The 21,038-nt window shown below is 39.8% G+C and overlaps 2 protein-coding genes across 4 annotated transcripts in view; one reads left to right on the top strand and one right to left on the bottom strand.

Annotated features, from left to right (window-relative positions):
• pik3ca (phosphatidylinositol-4,5-bisphosphate 3-kinase, catalytic subunit alpha) overlaps positions 1 to 14,631 on the bottom strand; it is a 51,258-nt gene extending 36,627 nt beyond the window's left edge. The window contains exons 1-6 of one of the 3 annotated variants that reach the window (XM_080431133.1): positions 14,424 to 14,631; positions 12,673 to 12,748; positions 7,918 to 8,015; positions 5,357 to 5,525; positions 4,020 to 4,146; positions 2,121 to 2,330 (exon numbers count right to left, since the gene is read on the bottom strand). In XM_080431133.1, coding sequence (XP_080287259.1) covers positions 2,121 to 2,330; positions 4,020 to 4,146; positions 5,357 to 5,525; positions 7,918 to 7,973 — 562 coding nt within the window. In that variant the 5' untranslated portion in view covers positions 7,974 to 8,015; positions 12,673 to 12,748; positions 14,424 to 14,631. Of the gene's footprint in view, positions 1 to 2,120; positions 2,331 to 4,019; positions 4,147 to 5,356; positions 5,526 to 7,917; positions 8,054 to 12,672; positions 12,749 to 13,060; positions 13,176 to 14,423 lie in introns of those variants that run through there. The other 2 variants (XM_080431134.1, XM_080431135.1) reach the window with 2 other exon arrangements.
• Positions 14,632 to 16,713: 2,082 nt separating this feature from the next.
• The window catches only part of zmat3 (zinc finger, matrin-type 3), a gene marked incomplete at both ends in the record, with an annotated part of 18,407 nt that continues 14,082 nt past the window's right edge, over positions 16,714 to 21,038 (top strand). Inside the window, one exon of the mRNA XM_080430469.1 lies at positions 16,714 to 16,837. Within this exon, the coding sequence (XP_080286595.1) occupies positions 16,714 to 16,837 (124 nt within the window). The remainder of the gene's footprint in view (positions 16,838 to 21,038) is intronic.

Below are 21,038 nucleotides of genomic sequence, written 5' to 3'. Positions count from 1 at the left end.
CTAAAATGACACAGAGATGCGTTCCCGGTCTAAATGGGTTAAATCAGTTTGAAGGTGTAAAATAAAAAGAAACAAAACAAGCAGCTATATCAAAGGGATGACAGCGGCAGACATCCAGAGCTCATTAAAGGAGGACTCAGCTAATTTCACAAACCCGGCATATTGTACTCTCAGCTAAGGAAAAATAAATACATTGATAAACCTGTCATGGTATAAAGATGGAGGAAACAAAACAATGTGTTTGCAAATCAATTTCTCGTCTTCGGGACCGTTTGAGGAAGCAAGGAAATAAAAACAATCAATAAAACTATATCGTGTTGATATAGCCAAACAAAAAGAAATCTCTATCTCTGACTGTGACTGTAATAATGATCACTCTATGCCTCTTCTGAAAGTATTGTCTTACAGTGACAATGACACGTGGATCAATACATTGATTAACTGCTTAAAAGCATGGCTAGGAGCTCCAGTGCCTGCTGCTTGTTTACATTTCCTTCTGCTCTCTTTGTCTTTGCTCGCATCTGTGTCATTTTAAGATTTCTTTGGCTATTCAAAAATAGCAGATCTACAAGCTCATAGCGCGGCACGGAGTGCCGCGCTATGAGCTTGTAGATCTGCTATTTTTTTAAGAAATCGTGGGGAAATGAAAAAGTGAAAATATGAATATATTTGAATACATACATGTTTTAAAGCGAACATTTTTAACTCCAATCTGTGCTTCTGGGGATCCCTGGAACAACATATTTGGAGATGGGGGTCCGCGGCCAAATATCATTTTGGGTGGTCCTTGACATGGAAAGGTTGGAGCACCACTGCATTTAGCAACATTTTTAGATATGTATTTGGCCGCGGACCCCCATCTCAAAATGTTTTGTTCCAGAGACCCCCAGAAACAAAGATTTGAGTTACAAATGTTCGCTTTAAAAATATATACATTCAAAGCTTTGCACAAATGTTTAAGATTTTTCAAAAATAGCAGATCTACAAGCTCATAGCACGGCACTTGGTGAGCACTATATGAGCTTGTAGAGCTGCTATTTTTGAATAGCCAAAGAAATCTAAAATGACATGGATGTGTTCCCGGATTGAATGGGTTAATGAAAGTTAGAAACTGGTCTGCATCTATATTGAGTAAGAGCAGGGATTTTTATGTGAAATAAGCGGGAGCCAGATCTGTCCAACACATAAGAATACACCTAATAAAAACACCAGAAATATGACACACGTTCAAATCAAAGACGTGTCAATCTTGGATCCAGAGGTGGAAAGTAACTAAGTACATTTACTTAAAGGAGGAGTTCACCCAAAAAATGACTTATTTTCTATCAATTGCACACCCCATGAAGCCTTGAATTCATGGATTTATTTTTGTTTTTGTGGCATTCCTAAGCCAATAATTTGATTATAATAAATTTGTCCCCATTGATTCCGGTAGGAGACACAAATGCATTTGTGTCTCCTACCGGAATCAATGGGGCTAAATTTATTATAATCAAATAATAAAGGAAGGAATGCGACAAAAACAAAAAAATATCCATGAATTCAAGGCTCCATGGGGTGAGTAATCCATAGAAAAAAAGGTATTTTGGGGGTGAACTACTCCTTTAAGTACTGTACTTAAGTACAGTTTTGAGGTATTTTTACTTTACTGGAGTATTTCCGATTTTCAGTACTTTTACTTCTACTCCACTACATCTCGGATCCAAATATTGTACTTTTACTCCACTACATTTATTTTAAAACTTAAGTTACTAGTTACTTTGTAGATTTTCATTATTATTCAATATAATAACACTTCAGCCTTATATACATTTCGGCCATTTGAAAATAGCCGAACTACAAGCTCACAATGCGTCGCATCGCGACGCATTGTGAGCTTGTAGATCTGCTATTTTCAAATGATTTTTATACATTTGAAAACGTGAAATGGGATATTCTGCATAATGAGTACTTTTACTTTTGGTACTTTAAGTACATTTTGATTCCAATACTTTTGTACTTTTACTTGTAACAGAGTATTTCTACATTGCAGTATTGATACTTTTACTTAAGTACTTTTTCCACCACTGTACCAGCAGTAGAACCACAGAGTGGCGGTGCAGCTGTGGTCTACTACGTACCTTTGTCCAGTTTGCAGTAGATGTGTTTGGGCAGCTCCTGGCCTGACTCTATGTTGGGCGGGTAGACGTACATGGCTCTGCTGTGGGGGCCGTTGGCGTCTCTCAGCTCCACCGAGTCTTTGCACACGTTCAGGATGTTTCTCCTGAAGTCCTGAACCTCAGGGTCCTTCACCAGGTCAAACTCACACACCGGCATTCCAATGGCGAAACCTTTACACACACAAACACACAGCAGCACCCGCCAGGGTGTGTTTCATATGTAGAACTAAATGATTTAACTAAATAATATGAAACTCATTGATATAGTTTCACAGGTGTCCTTACAGTACAGCAAACACACTATTATTATTATTAAGACCGGGAACGCATCTGTATCATTTTAAGATGTCTTTGGGCTATTCAAAAATAGCAGATCTACAATATCAGCTATTTTTGGGAAAAATCTTTGAATATATAATTTTTCAAAGCGAACATTTTGAACTCAAATCTTTGCTTCTGGGAATTCTACAAATGTCTTCTAACTGTTTTTAGAAAAAAAACGTATGTTGCTATAAAGTTATCAAAAATGAAAACCCCATATACAAATATTTTGTTCCAGGGACCCCCAGAAGTTGTAACAGAGTTTAAAATGTTCACTTTAAAAACGTATTATATTCAAAGATTTGCACAGATTTTCAAGATTTTTCTAAAATAGCAGATCTAGTGCCGCGCTATGAGCTTGTAGATCTGCTATTTTTGAATAGCCAAATAAATCTAAAAATGACACAGAGATGCGTTCCCGGTCTTAAAGGGTTAAAGTCAACATGCACTCGACAAAAAACTTGGAGCACTCTTAAGAACGAGGCCAGCGCAGCAGAGAACATAATTGCTCTTTAGGTTCAGGCGGCCTTATTCAACATGGTCAAAATGAGTTTTACTTCTGTTTTTTACATTGTTTTTGGAATAATTTATTAAACACTGAAAATGTGAAATCTTTTGCTTGTGCCATTTTTTTCCAGTTCAGCTGCACAAGAAAATCCTCCCTTATTTTAGAAGCCATTAGGATTACACCCCGTTACGATGTCAATATCATTGTTAAGCTGCCCAGCTGGGAGCCAGATAAATATAACTGTGGTTGTATAGCTGCTCCAGTTGGAACTGAATTTGAGGCCAAATTTGAACTAGAGAGTTCACACTGTTGAGAAGCTTGGAGTAGTTTAAGTAGTTTAAGCATGGAGTAATATCATTTGACTGTCAATGTTGCTGCTACTGGCTGTATTGTGTGTGTGCATGAGACAATAAACGACTTGAGTAAGTAAGTTAAGTGAGTTAGCATGAAATGGGCAATGGGAAATATATTGTTCCTGGCTGCCAGCCACTGCAAAGCCTCACAAAAGAGAACACTGATTTCTTTCTTTTTTTAGGTCAATTCTGTCATCCTCTACCAAATACACATGATTAGATGTGCATATACAGTAGCACATTTTCATCAGATTGCATAGAAAACCAATTCTTAAAAAGGGACCCATGATACCATTCATTCCTGGATCCCTTTGTTCAAAATTCCCTGCTGTAAGCTTGAGCTGATATTTGTTTTATCCAGCAATGTTATGGATTCCATGTGACAGGTAATCAAAAGTATTTGATTAAATATGAGCAAAAAAAAGAGGAAAAATGCAACGTTTTGGTACCAAGACCTAGGATGTCTGAGGAGAGTCTTTGTACTGAAACGTTGCATTTTCTAATTAAAGTTTCTTTTTTATTGAGCTATAGAGAAGGACCCCCAAAATGATACTCGGAGAGCTTGTATATCTGCTATTTTCGAATAGCCAAAGCGATCTAAAATGACAAGAGATGCGTACCCGGATTGAATGGGTTAATATGAACAGAGTTGACGGGACCAGAAGAACCGTGTCTTACCGATCTCTCGGTTGAGGATCTTCTCCTCCCGGTTGCCAACGGGTTCGATGACCTTGAGAAAGGGCTGGAAGAGCCGAAGGTCACAGAGCCTTCTGGTCTCGTCGTAGAACTCCTCTCGCTCTGCGTCCTGCAGGAACAGCAGGGACGTGCAGAGAACGTTAGAGAGGCAGGGGCTGAAATTCCCTAAAAGGGGCACTTTTGGAAAGAAATAGCAAAAATAGCGGATCTACAAGCTCACAACGCGTCGCGCTGTGACGCGTTGAGAGCTTGTAAATCAGCTATTTTCGGGGCGCGACTCCGCACTCTTTAGCTACTGAAGACCCGACATGGATTTCTACACAGAGGACCATTCTTTCAACGCAAAATGCTGCGTTCAAGTTCAGGAGAGTTCGGAAAAAGGCAATTCTCCTTGATGCTGCCTTCGGGTATGGCATGGAAAGGAGGGCATTTGCATTTCTTTCACCATAGTAAATGCTGCATTCATGGTCTGGAGAGGCCAGTTTTTTTACAGACGGGTAAAAGGGCAGGGGCTGAAGCCCCCTTTGATGTCTATGTGTGCACGCTTCAGTTTTCTTCACATTCAATATTTTCATTTTCACCAGCTGCTGATGCTGCTATGACATCTGAATTTCACTCCAGGTATCAATGAAGGATTAACTTTATCCTGTTATGTTAACTTAAACCACCATTAAGACCGGGAAAGCATCTGTGTCATTTTAAGATTTCTTTGGGCAATTCAAAAAGAGCAGATATACAAGCTCATAGCACCGAGTGCAGCGCTATGAGCTTGTAGATCTGCATTTTTTTTTGAAAAATCGTGAACATTTGTGCAAATATTTGAATATATATATATATTTTTAAAGGGAATATTTGTAACTCAAATCTTATTGCTTCTAGGGGATTCTAGATACGTCTTCTACATACTAACAGTTTTTTGAAAAAAACACATGTTGCTATAATATCAGTCGTACTCAAACTTTTTCATGTCAAGGACCTCCCAAAATGATATGTATTTGGCCGCGGGCCACCATCTGAAAATATTCTGTTCCAGGGACCCCCACCAGAAGCAAAGATTTGCGTTACAAATGTTCGCTTTAAAAATATGTACATATTCAAAGATTAGCAAAAATTATTGCAGATCTACAAGCTTGTACATCTGCTATTTTTGAATAGCCCAAAGAAATAAAAAGAATTACACAGATGTGTTCCCGGTCCTGATGGATTAATAGAGGAACAACTTATCTTATTATGTTAACTTAAACAGACACAGATAGATGCCTAGATCAATTGAAATCTATATTGCAATATAAATTAATGTAGCGCTAAAAACTCCCTACCTGTGTGACACTGACAAAGATGTAGGAGGCCTCCTCCTGAAGGAGGTGGTGAAGGGGGTATTTCCTGGCCTCCTTGAACAGGTCGTGCTTGATGGTGATGAGCGTGGCCTCACGGAGACACTCCAGGGTCAGGATCATGCCGTTGGGCAACAGGCAGTCCACCAGAATCCTGCAGGCAAGTCACATAGCAGAAAAAGAACTTTAACCCATTGAGAACGGGGAAAGAATCTGTGTCATTTTCAGATTTCTTTTGGGCTATTCAAAAATTGCAGATATACAAGCTCGTAGCGCGGCAAGTTTGTAGATCTGCTATTTTAGAAAAAACGTGAAAATGTGTGCAAATCTTTGAATATATATTTTAAAGCAAGCATTTTTAACGCAAATCTTTGCTTCTGGGAATTCTACAGTTTTCTGAAAAACGTATGTTGCTACTGTATATATAGTAGGGGTGTGCCGATAATTTCACGAAACGATACGATACGATATTGGGCTCACAACTTCGATACGATTTCGATACGATACGCACTTTTTTATTATGAAAATATATGGGGGAGAAAAAAAGCAAATGCAAACAAATAATTCTGTTTTTGCATTATTCAGACATGCAAACTTGTAGCTTTTCAGCTACAATAGCCGTTTTGAATCCAAATAGGGCAATAGTGTGACACCTGACCCGAAAAAAAACAACATGTTGTCACCCTTTTCACCTCGGGGCTGTTTGCATGCCTGATTATTATTATTGTAAAAAAAAAAAAAAAAAAAAGATATTTTTTCCCCCCAAAACGATACATATCGTCACGAAAACGTATCGCGATATATCGCGGGACGATATATCGGCACACCCCTAATATATAGTATATAGCATATATGCTAGTGGTGCTCAAACTTTTTTATGTCAAGGACCCCCAATATGATATGTATTTGGCCACCGACCCCTATCCCAAAATATGTTGTTCCAGGAAACCCCCAGAAGCAAAGATTTGAGTTACAAATGTTCGCTTTAAAAATATATATATATTCAAAGATTTGCACAAATGTTCATGATTTTAAAAAAAAATAGCAGATATACAAGCTCATAGCGCAGCACTCGGTGCCGGGCTATGAGCTTGTATATCTGCTATTTTTGAATAGCCAAAGAATTAAATATGGATAAAGTGGTTACACAGATGCGTTCCCGGTTTGAATGGGTTAATGGCTGGCCAGAACATATAACTACCGGGGGACGAAGGACAACAACGATCTTATTTTCTCATTCTCAGTCACTATCATCACTATTATTGTTGTTACGATAGCAAAACAAAAAGGGGGGGGGGGGGGGGAGTCTAAAAGAAACCAACGACCTTCCAACAATAGTCCAAGAAATGATATGCTAGCACTAAAATGAAAAGAAACTTGTTGGACAAAGGGCATTACTCATTTCCATTTTTCCAGTTTTAAGTGGCATTATAACCATACAATGGCGGTTAACTTAGTTAAAAAAAAACATGACCCGCTTTAATTACTTCAGTCTATATTAGTAGCTTAATGACTAGTATAAAAATGATCTTCTTTATGTCCAATGTATTTGTATTTAAGTTCATAAAGTTAACATAAGAATAACTAAATGCATTTGAAATTAAATACAACATTTTCAGGATTCCAATTCAAAAATAGCAAAATAAATTCTGGATTCCAATTAAAAAAATTGCAAAAATAGCCGATCTACACGTAGGTCGGCTTTTTTTGCTACTTTTGTGTGACATAGACTGCCGAAAAAAGTTCAAATACTGAGAGACGGTATTATGCAATGTGGCCCTTTGGAGTGAGTGTGGAAATATCGTGGCCCTCTCCATCATCACAGCTGCCCACCCCTGCTGTAGGTCATATACAGTACAATCACACATGGTGTCATTATAAAACGCAGGTGACAGCGATCCTCCTAATTAGTCAAATAAATCTCTTAACCCATTGAGACCGGGAACGCATCTGTGTGTCATTTTTAGATTTCTTTGGCTATTCAAAAATAGCAGATATAAGCTCATGGCTGAGATCTGCTATTTTTGAAAAATCGTGAACATTTGAGCAAATCTTTGAATATATATATTTTTCGAAGCAAACATTTGTAACTCAAATCTTTGCTTCTGGGGGAATTCTGCAAATGTCTTCTAAATCCTACAGTAAAAAAAAAAAAAAATTATGTTGCTATAATCAGTGGTTCTCAAACTTTTTCATGTCAAGGACCCCCAAAATTATATGAATTTTGGCCACGGACCCCCATCTCAAAATATTTTGTTCCAGGGACCCCCCAGAAGTTGTAATAAGAGTTAAAAATGGAAAAATAGATATTCAAAGATTTGCACACATTTTCACGACTTAAAAAAAGAAGCAGATCTACAAGCTCATAACGCGGCACTCGGTGTGTGCTATGAGCTTGTATATCTGCTATTTTTGAATAGCCAAATAAATCTTAAAATGACACAGATGCGTTCTCGGTCTGAAAGGGTTAATCAAATGCATGGTAGGTACAACACGGCAACAAGACACCCCACGGTACATTTGCATGTCTAAGTAGTGAGCTGTACCTGGGAGGCATCAGGTGGATGCCCCATAGCTCCCCTGAGGATGGCCGGGGGGGCATCTTTGTCTGGTGCCCTCAGCTCACACACACACAGAGCACAACCTGAATAGACAAGAAGAGACACACTGTCATGGCGTTTGTGTGTTGAGGTTCACAGTGGTGGAAAAAGTACTCAATCAATACTGCAATGTAGAAATACTCTGTTACAAGTAAAAGTCCGGAATAAAGAATTTACTTGAGTAAGAGTACAAAAGTATTGGCATCAAAATGTACTTAACGTACCAAAGGTAAAAGTACTCATTATGCAGAATGTCAACTCCGATCTCCCAATCTCACTCTAACAACAAAGCCAATGAGCTGGTTCTCCAATCTCCAATGTATGTAATATAACATCAAAGCAGAAAATAGTGGCTTCAAATGTGGCACATAAATTCCTTGTTCAAGAGGACCTACTGTAGCAACTACACTACATCACATCACAAAAGGACTCTCCCCCCAAAAATACCCACCCCAGAGCCTTCTATCTCTATCAATTGCAATATCGTATGAGATGGAGTATTTCTACACCTTCAGAAACCCAGTATGCTTGTTCCTGGTTCCATCGTTGTGAAGCAACACTGGCGAAAAAATGCTGCCTGGAAAAACTAAAAATCATGCTACCACTGTTTTTGGTCACCATTAGGTCATTGAACTCTCTGCCAGGCACTAGGAAATATCTGGGTGTCTGGGGGGACATCACGGTGTCTGGGGGGACATCACGGTGTCTGGGGGGACATCACAGTGTATTTTTACTTTACTGGAGTATTTCCAATTTCCAAAACTTTTACTTCTACTCCACTACATCTCAGATCCAAATATTGTACTTTTTACTCCACCACAATTATTTGAAAACCGAAGTTAATAGTTACTTTGTAGATTTTGATTATTATTACAAAACATACATTAACCACTTCAGCCCTATTTAACCCATTTGGACCAGTGGTCGATTCTAAAAACGCCTTCTAAATCCTGACTGAAAAATATATGTTGCTATATACTGTACATAGCAACAGGAAGCCCAAAAGGGGTTCCCATCCTGAAAGGTATAGTTACAAAAAGGGGTTCCCGCCCAAAATGGGTTAAACTTTGGCTATTTGAAAATAGCCGATCTACAAGCTTACAATGTGTCGCAATGTGACGCATTGTGAGCTTGTACAGTAGATCTGCTATTTTCAAAAGATTCTTATATCTGAAAACTTGTGAAATGGGACATTCTGCATAATGAGTACTTTCTACTTTTGGTACTTTAAAGTACATTTTGATACCAATACTTTTGTACTTTTACTCAAGTACATTTTGAATTCCGGACTTTCACTTGTAACAGAGTATTTCTACGTAGCAGTATTGATACTTTTACTTAAGTAAAACATTTTCACCACTGCACCACGGTGACTCAATGACAGATTGTGACACCATGGGATTCAAAGTGTGTTAAATGCTATGTGGACTGACTGTGTGTGTGTGTGTGTGTGTGTGTGTGTGTGTGTGTGTGTGTGTGTGTGTGTGTGTGTGTGTGTGTGTGTGTGTGTGTGTGTGTGTGTGTGTGTGTGTGCAGCCGCGCACACACGCTTTATCAGGAAGACACTGTGTGCGCGTGTGTCCAACTGTTGAAGTACATTTCATTGTTTACTCTGTTCCTTTCTGTATCTGTTATGTCCTTATCATGTAATGTGGGAGGAAATCATGATTTCAATAGAGAGCATGCAAGGGGGCACGGTGGCACAGTCGGTAGTGCTGTCGCCTCACAGCTAGAAGGTCCTGAGTTCGATTCCCGCAGGGGACGCTGTGGGCGCTGGGGGTACCCTCACAAAAACATGCAGTAATCCTGGTCACTATACTGCCTCCCCTGGGCCCTGGCTAGACGGGGCGCCTGATGGAGGGCAAGGGAACTGGTTGGAATAACGTGTTCCTTCCACGCGCTACGTCCAACCAGGGAAACTCCCCTGTCAGGTGACAAGAAGGTCAGTTGGCTCTCATGCATTGAAGGAGGCATGAGCTCGGCCCTGGCCTCCCTAGGTTGGCAGAGGGAAGGTAGTGCCCAGGATTACATAGACAATTGGCACTGTGTGTAAAAAATAGGGTTACAAAATTGTGGGATAAAATTTTAGATAAAAAAAAATAAATAAAAAAAAAGAGAGCATGCACATGCGTCACTTTTCCACCGGGACACACCCCCCTCATCTAGACTGAGTGGCAAAACATTGAGCAGCATGGAGCATTGGAATTTGGAAGCGCTCGTTGGAAATCACTCAACGGTCCTGCGTACCACCTGTTTCTAATTTGCACACAATGCAGGAGGCAGCAGGATGATGCGTTCATGAAAAAGAGCGCTTCCAAACTCTGACACTTAGAAAAATAATCACCTGCACAGAATTTATTGACAGAAAGTAGCCCATAACATGTTTCTACGGTGGATTTTTAAGAAACACAAACTTTGCAAATAGAAAGAGGATAATTCAAGCTTTCCGTACAGCTGCTATGTTGGTGAGTTTAACGTCGTTTAATACAATCAGATCAGACTTTTCTGTTTGGATGTATGGGCTGTCAAGGCCAGAAAGTAGTTTTTTGCCACTCAGTAGGCGTTCCCGCATAACTTCCGGGTACGATGACGTCATGCGCATACCCTCTATTTCTAATCAACGGAGCAACTATTGAAAATATCTTGGAATTACATGTAGGCCATGTAACTAAATCACAACGTATCTGCCATTTAATAATCCGGTCCCTGACCAACTGTTCTTCAGAGGGCTTGTGTTATAATGAATACAGTTGCCTTGTTATACAGAAGCTTACTGTGTGAACACCGTGACTGTCTTGCATTCAAACAATGAGGAAACAGACTCAAACAGTGTGGCGAGAAAGAGAGTAAAAAGTAATTGGCCCGTACAGTCAACCTGAACCATAACACATATTATGAATTAAGGTTAATTTAGTACAAGCAACAGCAGCAGTTTTCTGAAAAACGGAAAAACGTATATGTTGCTATAGGCCTATCAGTGGTGCTCAAACTCTTTCATGTCAAGGACCCCCAACATTATATGTATTTGGCAGACCCCCTTTAGTTCCCTTTAGTTTTATTGAAAAATATTCTCTTTAAAAATATATATATTCAAAGATTTGCACAAGTGTTCACGATTTTAAAAAGAAATAGCAGATCTACAAGTTCACAGCACGGCACGAAGTGACCCGCTATGAGCTTATATCTGCTATTTTTGAATAGCCAAAAGAAAACTAAAATGACAGAGATGCTTTCCCGGTTTTAATGGGTTATTAATATTTTTGCGAGGTTGTGAGCAGGATGAAAACACGAGGACATAACAAGGGGGGTAACTAAGCAGGAACAACACATGGGATCAATGTGTATTTTAGAACGTAAACAAAATAAAGAAGCGACAAACAATCGCTGTGGGTTTTTGGAACAAATCACCCACTGAGCAGCAGTGTGACCTAATCTGTGGCCCTGATCAGGATGCTGCAAACCCCCCCCCTCAGGGACCCAGGAGGAAGCTTCTTCCCCACAACACAGGATATGTGGGGTTGAGGAGGAAACACTGGCCTCCACTTTCAATGCTGAAAAAATGCAATTATAGGCGAGTAGCACTGTCTTGTCTGGCAGGTTGTCGGTTGTCACCTCGAAAAAGGAAGCTTAAGTTTCAGCCAAGTAAACAAAATAATAGGTGGTCAGTTGTTTCACACTCCACGACAACATTATCTGTCTAAACAAAAATGAGAAACAATTGTTTTACTCTGTCAGTGAAATTGGTTCAGTGATGTTTTGTTTTCAATAACAACTTCTTTTTTTTTTTTAAGGACTTTTGCTGGCCAGGCAGGCACTCAATTTGATTCAAAGGAGCTTTATTGGCATGAGAAAACATACGTTTTACATTGCCAAAGCAAGTGTCAAAATATGATAAAAACAGTTTAAGAAAATTTTCAATATTTTGTTTTGTGTGGTGGGTAGAGGAAGAGTGCATGGTTAGTTAGTGGCAGTGGTGTAAAGTAACTAAGTACATTTACTCAAGTACTGTACTTAAGTACACTTTTTAGGTACTTTTACTTTACTGGAGTATTTCCAATTTTCACTACTTTATACTTCTACTCCACTACATCTCAGAGGCAAATATTGTACTTTTTCTCCACTACAATTACTTGAAAACTTTAGTTATTGGTTACTTTGCAGATATAAATGATTATATTATAAAACATACATTAACCACTTTAGCGCTATATTATACAGAGGCTATTTGAAAATAGCCGATCTACAAGCTCACAACGCCTATGCGACACGTTGTGACCTTGTAGATCTGCTATTTTCAAACATTTTAGTACTTTTACTTTTTGTACTTTAAGTATATTTTGATGCCAATACTTTTGTACTTATACTCAAGTAACATTTTGAACATGGGCCTTTTACTTGTGACAGAGTATTTTTTTATTGTGGAATTGTTACTTTTACTTGCGACTATGCAAGTACTTGTTCCACCACTGAATAAAAACAGTTTAAGAAAATGTTCAAATGTTTTGTTTTGTGTGATGATGGGGGAGAGGAAGAGTGCATGGTTGGTTAGTGGAACTGTGTGTGTGTGTGTGTGTGTGTGTGTGTGTGTGTGTGTGTGTGTGTGTGTGTGTGTGTGTGTGTGTGTGTGTGTGTGTGTGTGTGTGTGTGTGTGTGTGAGTGAGTGAGAGAGAGAGAGAGAGAGAGAGAGAGAGAGATTATTACCTCCTACTGTGATGGTGTGACAGTTCCACCCTTCATGGTTCAGTTCAGTCCATTTCCACAGCTGTCACTGCAATGACTGTATGATGAAAGAAAGGAAGAGAAAATAAAACACAAACATGTATATAATCATCTATATATATGCATATCTAGTAGAGGTATTATTCACACTACAGGCACCAGCTAGCTGCTTTGGTTCCAATACCTATAGCTACTCCCCCATTACCTTATTGTGAAACTTAAGCGACAGAGTAGAAAGCCCAGACTGTCCTTTACATACTGTAATTCGCCATGTTTGTGGTCTCTAATGTTTAGACACATAACCGTTAGGATGGAACAGGTACATAGGGGCTAGCTTGTTACATTATAGCTCAACAGCTAACGGCTATACCTTGGCATCCATCCCCTTGTTAAAGGAATAGCAGCACATCATCATCATCATCATCACATTAATCCCCCACTAACAACAAACAGAAGAACCAGCATCGTTTCACAGAGACGCTGACCTTCTCTGTAGGCTGCTCATCCACACAGTGAAGCGGCTCAGGATGATGATAAACCTGGTTGGTTTAGAGACAGCTAGCCGGGCTACACTGTCTGTCTGTACTGCTGCTTGCTTGGTTCCCCCGGCACCAGACCAGCCAGCCAGCCAGCCTGCCTAGCCATGGATCATCACGACGGTCGTCCGTCACGACCGTCATGGTTGAACTTCGACCTGGCGTTTGCGCTATCTCCATTGACGGCCCGTACATCTACATAAATGTTCAGATTTCAAATATAAAGTGCTTTCCCCATGGCCACGGATGTTATGATTATGTACGGGTCCCACAGAAGTACCCGTATCTTCCGTATTGTTCAATGAAAAGCGTTTTAATCCGATCGATGGCCATTTCCTCATAGAGTTATAATGTATCAGAGAGTGCAGTACACCTCCCAGCCGATAGGGTTGCATAATTGAAAGCGCATGGAAAAAATACGGACAAATGGCCACCGATTGGATTAAAATGCTTTTTTATTGAACAATACGGAAGATACGGGTACTTCTGAGGGCCCGTATATAACTGTAACATCTGTGGCCACGAGGTCAGCACTTTATATTTTAAATGTGAACGTTCATGTAGATGTACGGGCCATAAATGAAGAAAATGCAAACACCAGGTTGACGTTCATCCATGACTGTCATATATCAGGGCTACAACCAGCCAGGCTGAGGCAGCCCGTCAGCCGGGTCGGTGTCTGCTTGCTGTCCGCAGTGGTGTAAAGTAACTAAATACTTTTACTCAAGTACTGTACTTAAACACAATGTTGAAGTATTTTTTACTTTACTGGAGTGTTTCTACTCCACTACATCTCAGAGGAAAATATTGTACTTTTTACTCCACTACAATTATTTGAAAACTTGAGATTTTGATTATTATTACAAAACATACATTAACCACTTCAGCACTGTATACATTTCTGGACATTTGAAAATAGCAGATCTACAAGCTCACAATGTGTCCCGTAGATCTGCTATTTTCAAAAGATTTTTTATAAATGTTGTACATTTGAAAACTTGTGAAATGGGGACATTCTGCAAAATGGGTACTTTCTACTTTTTGGTACTTTAAGTATATTTTCATACCAATACTTTTGTACTTTTTTTACTCAATTAATGTTTAATTCCGGACTTTCACTTATAACAGAGTATTTCAACATTCATTGCAGTATTGATATTGATAGATACTTTTACTTAAGTAAAACAAATGGAGTACTTCTTCCACCACTGGCTGTCCTGACCGTCTCCCCTGCTGCCTGCAGCTCTCCCTCCTATCGGTGGATGGATAGATCCGTGTCAGTAAACCGTTACTCCATGGCGACGACGGTCCCTCCTGCCCCGTGCATGGTGGTCAATGACAAATCTATAGATCTACACTACTGTGTCCATCTGGACGTCCGTCCGTCCGTCCGTCCGTCCGTCTGTCCGTCTGTCCCGGGGAGGATGTGTTGACAGTGTCGCTGGGAGCAGACTGACTGGACAACTTGTCCTCTTGCGACAATGTTGTAGCCACGCTGTCTGCGCGCTCCTCCGGGCGCGTAGCGCGCATACACACACATACACACACAGCAGCCCTGGCACATGACTGTCATGTCATCATGACAGTCGTGGATGAACTTCACCCTGGTGTTTGCACTTTCTCTCTTTTTGGTCCGTATATCTACATAAACGTTCACATTTCAAATATATAAGTGCTTACCTCATGGCCACGGATGTTACAATTATGTACGGGTTGTCAAAAGTACCCGTATCTTCTGTATTGTTCAATAAAAAGCATTTTAATCCGATTGGTGGCCATTTTCTCCATTATGCTTTCAACTAAGTGACCCTATTGGTTGGGAGGTGTACTGCACTCTGATACTTTATAACTCTATGAGAAAATGGCCACCAATCGGATTAAACTACTTTTTATTGAACAATACGGAAAATACAGGTACTTTTGAGGAACCCGTACATATTTTTTTACATCCATGGCCGTGGGATAAGTACTTTATATTTGAAATTTGAATGTTTATGTAGATGTACGGGCTGTAAATAAAGAAAGTGCAAACACCAGGTTGAAGTTCATCCATGACTGTCGTGTGATCCATGGCTAGGCAGGGGCGATACTGTAGATGTTTATTATACAGATGGTCCGTCAAAATGCAATGTTTTGATTGGAGCTATTATAGAAATAATAGACCAATTCTAATATCAACCCCCTTGCAGACGCAAGAATGTTTGGGAGATTTTGTGATTTGATCCATACAGTATGTCGATCAAATAATTATTAATATTTCCTGCATAGTTTTCTGTTGCAAGTGCAGTTTCTGATGACAGTGTCTAATCTAATACTGTCATATTTTGGCAAATGTCATTACCCTTTTGAAAATACCAGGCATATTTGCCACACATTTGACTATATTTACAATTTCAATTCAATTTGACTTTATTTCAGACATTCTTTCAGGCTATTTTGCATACCAATATCATAGGCACATATCATTATAAATAGCCTATGGGCAGGATCTGAGGTGTAACATATTACAATGTGCAGTACAGTGGTATCGGACCGTACCAATTCATCGAAGGAGAACGTCTAAAAAGCCTTGTTATATTTACTTCATAAGATAAGAATGTCCATTTTTCAAAATTGTAGGGGATTGTTGTGTGTCAACATTATTGGTCCAAACACAATGGTGTTGCCTTGGTGTGTGATTCCGTCTGGGAGAATGTAACGTTTATTTTCGGACTATTCACTATGCTTTCCTGCACCGGGAAATCCCCCCTCTGCTTGTGCGATGAAAATAATACCAAAACGCTCGCCCCAAAACACGCTCACCCCGGGTCTAATCCGGCGACATCGGAACGGTTGCCAGTTGCCACCAGCCAGGTATTCATAGTAATACACTTAACTTGATTGATTGATTGATTGATTGATTGATTGATTGATTGATTGATTGATTGATTGATTAATTGAATACTTTACGTGTTTTTTTTTGGGCAAACTGTTAATGCAGTTTAATACGAATACAATACTAAAAGGATTGAACCCAAGAAAGCACTTTCCATTGGGGTCCTGTCCTGAGGCTATTCAATTCATAGAAGCATATTGACAGACAAATACAATACTATGCAAAAACATCATATAAACGATACAAACATCATATAAACCTCAGTAAACTATGCCTAAACTTAACCTTATTCCTAAACGTAACCTCGTGCGTAAACCTAACCCTAACCCTAAACGTAACCTTAGTAATATATGCCTAAACCTCACCTTAGTCCTAACCTTAACCTCACTTAAAACAATTACAAGAACCACGGGGGGGGGGGGGCGAGCGGTGCGCGAAAAATAATGGGGGCGAGAGTGTTTTGGGACGAGGCTTCCGGTTACCTTTGAAACCCTTGGATCTGTGGTCAATGGTTTGGACCAGCCTGCTGCTGCTTTGGCCGCTTGGTTTTGGAGAGAGAGAGCTGAGAGAGAGAGAGAAGTTGGCGAAGGAAGGGATGCGACTGATGCGATGATGGCGTTGCAGATGAAGAACGGCGATGGAGCAACACATTACTACCAAAGTGCACCATACTGCAGACATTACACCTCGCCGCCTGTCACCTACCATGACAGCCGTTATCTCGCCCGGTTGCCAGGTAAGAAGGGGGGTGGGGGGGGGTTGGGCTACTGTCCGATCGTCAGCGGTCCTGTTCGCTGCTATTTCACTGGTTACAATTGTCTCCTCCATCCCTCCACAGCAGCCGCTGATGTGGAGGGATGGAGACAATTGTAACCAGTGAAGTATGATATGAGGGATGGAGACAATTGTAACCAGTGAAATATGATATGAGGGATGGAGACAATTGTAACCAGTGAAATATGAGGGATGGAGACAAATGTAACCAGTGATAAGGGATGGAGACAACTGTAACCAGTGAAATATGAGGGATGGAGACAATTGTAACCAGTGAAATATGAGGGATATGGAGACAATTGTAACCAGTGAAATATGCTTCATTACTCCAGGGATATAGAGCTCTGGCTGTTCAATCTGGCTGCCTTGTTTCTGCTGTCATCATCATCATAATGACAGCCAGAGAGGTGCACATTATGCCACACATAATAGCTTATTACAGGTGAGAGTATATCAGAGCGTTTATGTTCAGATGCAAAATGCAAGAGGTTATCGATAATCTTAAACTACGGTTCTCCTGTATTGATATAGGCATGGCAGTTCTGCTCGAGGGGGGGGGGGAGATTTTATAAAAATGTATTTTTTTTAGATTTTTAACACAATCTCTTGAGCAATTAGTAAAAACTGAAATTAAAGGTTAAATCAATAGACAGATATTAAAAAACGGGGAAAAAAAAAGATTGAAATAAATTTCAATTTACGCTCTAAGCTGCTCTTGTGATCTGGATCTGGTTTGCTTGGCTCTGTGCTGTCTTCACAGCTGATCATGACATGCAAATAATCATAGTGTACTGTCTTCTTCACACACCTGCACTGATATTATGTATTATGTATGCATTATGTATGAGGATTTTGGGGACCAAAATATTTGCCATGTGTCTGGCTGACAAGCTTTAGGCTATTAACTGGATCACATTGTAGGGGTTGTGGGGAAACCCTGCCATTACAAGAAGTCAGTAGTGATCTTCCAATAGATTTCAATTATAGATTTCAAGTCAGTGCAAGTGTTGAAGATTGAGGATTGGTGGTTCAAGTTTGATTACTCCTGTCCTGATGAGGATTTTGACTTTTGACTTACAACTGAAAGAGTGTTATTCACTTACAGAAAGTATTCTTACATTGTTCATTACTCAAATACTAGCTACCACTATCCATTTACTATTCATGGGGCCAAATGGAGAAGATACAGAAATAGCTAATACCATGAATGTACAAAATCATAACATCATTTATAATTCATGCTATTCTTATTATATAGTCTTAGTCTGTATCAATAAATATTTATGACTTTGCTACCAAAGTCAGAAACAGGAAGAGCTATAAGACATCAACCTGTGATGTTCTAAAGATGTTTAATGTGCTGGAAGCGGTGATCTTGGCCATCTTCTGGCCCCATGCATCCAATGCCCAGTGGAGCAGATGGAGAAGGTGAAAGAGGCTTAGGCTTCTCATCACTCCATAATTGATGTGACACAACGTAGTGCACCAAGAGAAAAACTCTGGAGAAAATGAACACTTGGCCTATTTACTGAATAAAATAAGAGGCTCTCAGTGGAGGCAGTCTAATAATCATACTCCAGAAGAGGAGCTTTTTATGCTCTCGGCCCTATAGACCTGGTTCTTTAGTTCTAGACCGGGGCTGTAGGGCAGTCATGAATATAAAGCCTGATTTAAGCTTTTAGCAACTAAGTGTCGCGCAACGTGTCGCACAACACCGTCCCCCAAGTCTTGAGGCATTAGAAAAACTACATAAATACATTAATTAGACTATAGTTTGTCCCCCATTTCTCATAATTATGTACGTTGTCTCTTGCTTTCATTCAAGCACCAGCGGTTTTTAAACATCTGGACAGATTGTAGTAGCGGCAGTGTGCTTAGATCATTTAGAACCGTGGTTCTCAACCTTTTCAGGCCACACCCCCCCAAAAGAATCATATTTAAACTGGGGACCCCTGACAAGCACTTGGAATTGTAGGAGTTGAGGCATTACATTTAGTTTGACTCGGTTCCACAGATAAATATTGTGAAAATAGCTGATTTACAAGCTACAAAATAGCTGATTTACAAGCTCATCTACAATCTACAAGCTCGAGCTTGTATAGCTACTAGCTTGTGGTCTTTTTTTTTTTTTCCCTTCTTTTTTTAAGTATTAAAAAGGCCTTAAAGGTCCTTAAATTCTCACTTTACTGTCAACCCCCCCCCCCCAATCACCTGGGGACCCCCCTAAAATCATGTTGGTTGAGAACCACTGATTTAGAATGAAACTTTGAAGAAATGTAAAGTGTGAATACAAATTGTAACGTGATATTGTTAATCTACTGATAACTGGGAGCATTGTGCATCTGAGCAGCACAGAAGAAGCCTGACTTTGTAGTTTGAAATTGGATTGGATCCCTAGAGACCTCTAATGCAACGTCTTTTTCCTTTTCTCCTCTATTATGAGGAGCAATTTGTGTAAACTCTCTCTCCAGTCCGAGGAGCAGGTCTCTGAGGAGAAAGTTCTGTTTAAGTGGAGGAGGAGAACAAGGCGCTGACCTTGTCCTATCTACAGTGTCATCATATGGGCTTATATACTGTATATATATATATATATATATATATATATATATATATATATATATATATACTGACCTATGGATACTATGCCCTGAAGGACTATTAATGGATTTGGCAGCAGCTGAGAAGTAGCTCCCTACTTCTTCTTGTGCTGTCTATAGCTTATCACCTAGAGCAACTAGAATGAATCATAATCAAGGTTTCTTTTATTTATTCAACAGTGGTGGGAAAACATTGGTCTGCTTTTCCCCTACATCCAAAGCAATTAGAACGCGTCATCCGCATGGGAATGCTTTTTTGTGTTTTTAACTGCAATACAACAAAACGTTTCATAACAAGGGTGTGCGTGGAACCAAAATGTACACACGCTACCAATGCCACTTGCCTATGGGCGAGTCATCATCTTATCCACAGGGTAGGGGGCGCACGCCTTGCAGCTACTGTAGAAGTCATAGAATCACAATTACAATCAACTTTATTGTCACATTACTGGTTTACAGGTGCAAAAAAGTGACATTTGTTTTTTCGTAAGCTCTATCATTCTGTTGTTTTCCAAAAAGGGAGAAGATGAAAGGGTGGGAGGCAGGGAGAGGGAGAGCAGGGAGGGTATCCTTACCGATACTGATACCCACAACTTGTGTATCAGTCCATACAGAGTACTGATCTGATACCAATGTGTAATTAAAATCTAGGACAGCTCAAAGTGGGGGATCCAGGGACCCACAGCTGGGTTCCTTGAGGTTGGGGTTCCAAATGGTCCCTTACAGGTCTGTAACGCTGAGAGTGTACAAATGGAACCAAATGGACCCATAAGAGTTATATGGGGGGTCGTTGAAATTAAAAGATTTGAGGACCACTGATCTAGGAATAAATACAAATTCAAGTGCAGCTCCAAGTTAGTAAAATAATAATGTAAATAGTACAGTAAGAGTATAGAACAATAGAGCAACATCAACTGAAGCATTCAAAATATTACTGTAAATGAAATATCATCATGTGATAAATTACGTGGTATCAGAATGGCATAGACTGGCATATAGTTGCCGATACCAATACCAGCATTTTAGGCCGTATTGGCAGTTTTTCCGATACTGGTATCGGTATCGGAACGACTCAAAATCACACATTAAATAAGCATAGTGTTTGTAAGCTGTTTCTCCAGCTGTGAGAATGATTTGGATTGACCGATCCATTTACTGTACCAAGTGGAACATGGAATACTGTAAAAGCTGTGAGAGTTTTTCCCCATTAATTATTGAATGTGGGCATTAGGAACGCCAGAGATGTGGTAGCAGGTCAATGTCTTGCTTGTAAAGCAATGCCCGTCAGCACAGACATCTGAAGATAAGATTTGCTCGGCAATTACCTTTCACAGTCGTGTTTTCCTAGTTGTTATACTGTAGGTTATAGATAAGAACTATAGGGTTCTGGTCCAGAGCGGCTTACAAAGTGCAAGATCGGAGTATGCGGCATTAACCATTGGTGTAAAGTAACTAAGTACATTTACTCAAGTACTGTACTTAAGTACAATTTTGAGGTACTTTTCCAATTTTCAATACATTTTCTTCTACTTCACTACATCTCAGGGGCAAATATTGTACTTTTAC

The sequence above is a fragment of the Gymnoscopelus braueri genome, assembly GCF_963280865.1.
Source record: "Gymnoscopelus braueri genome assembly, chromosome: 6".
In the NCBI taxonomy this organism is placed as follows: Eukaryota; Metazoa; Chordata; class Actinopteri; order Myctophiformes; family Myctophidae; genus Gymnoscopelus; species Gymnoscopelus braueri.
Note: the sequence above shows the minus strand (reverse complement) of the source record. Positions and strands in the feature narration are given on the sequence as shown.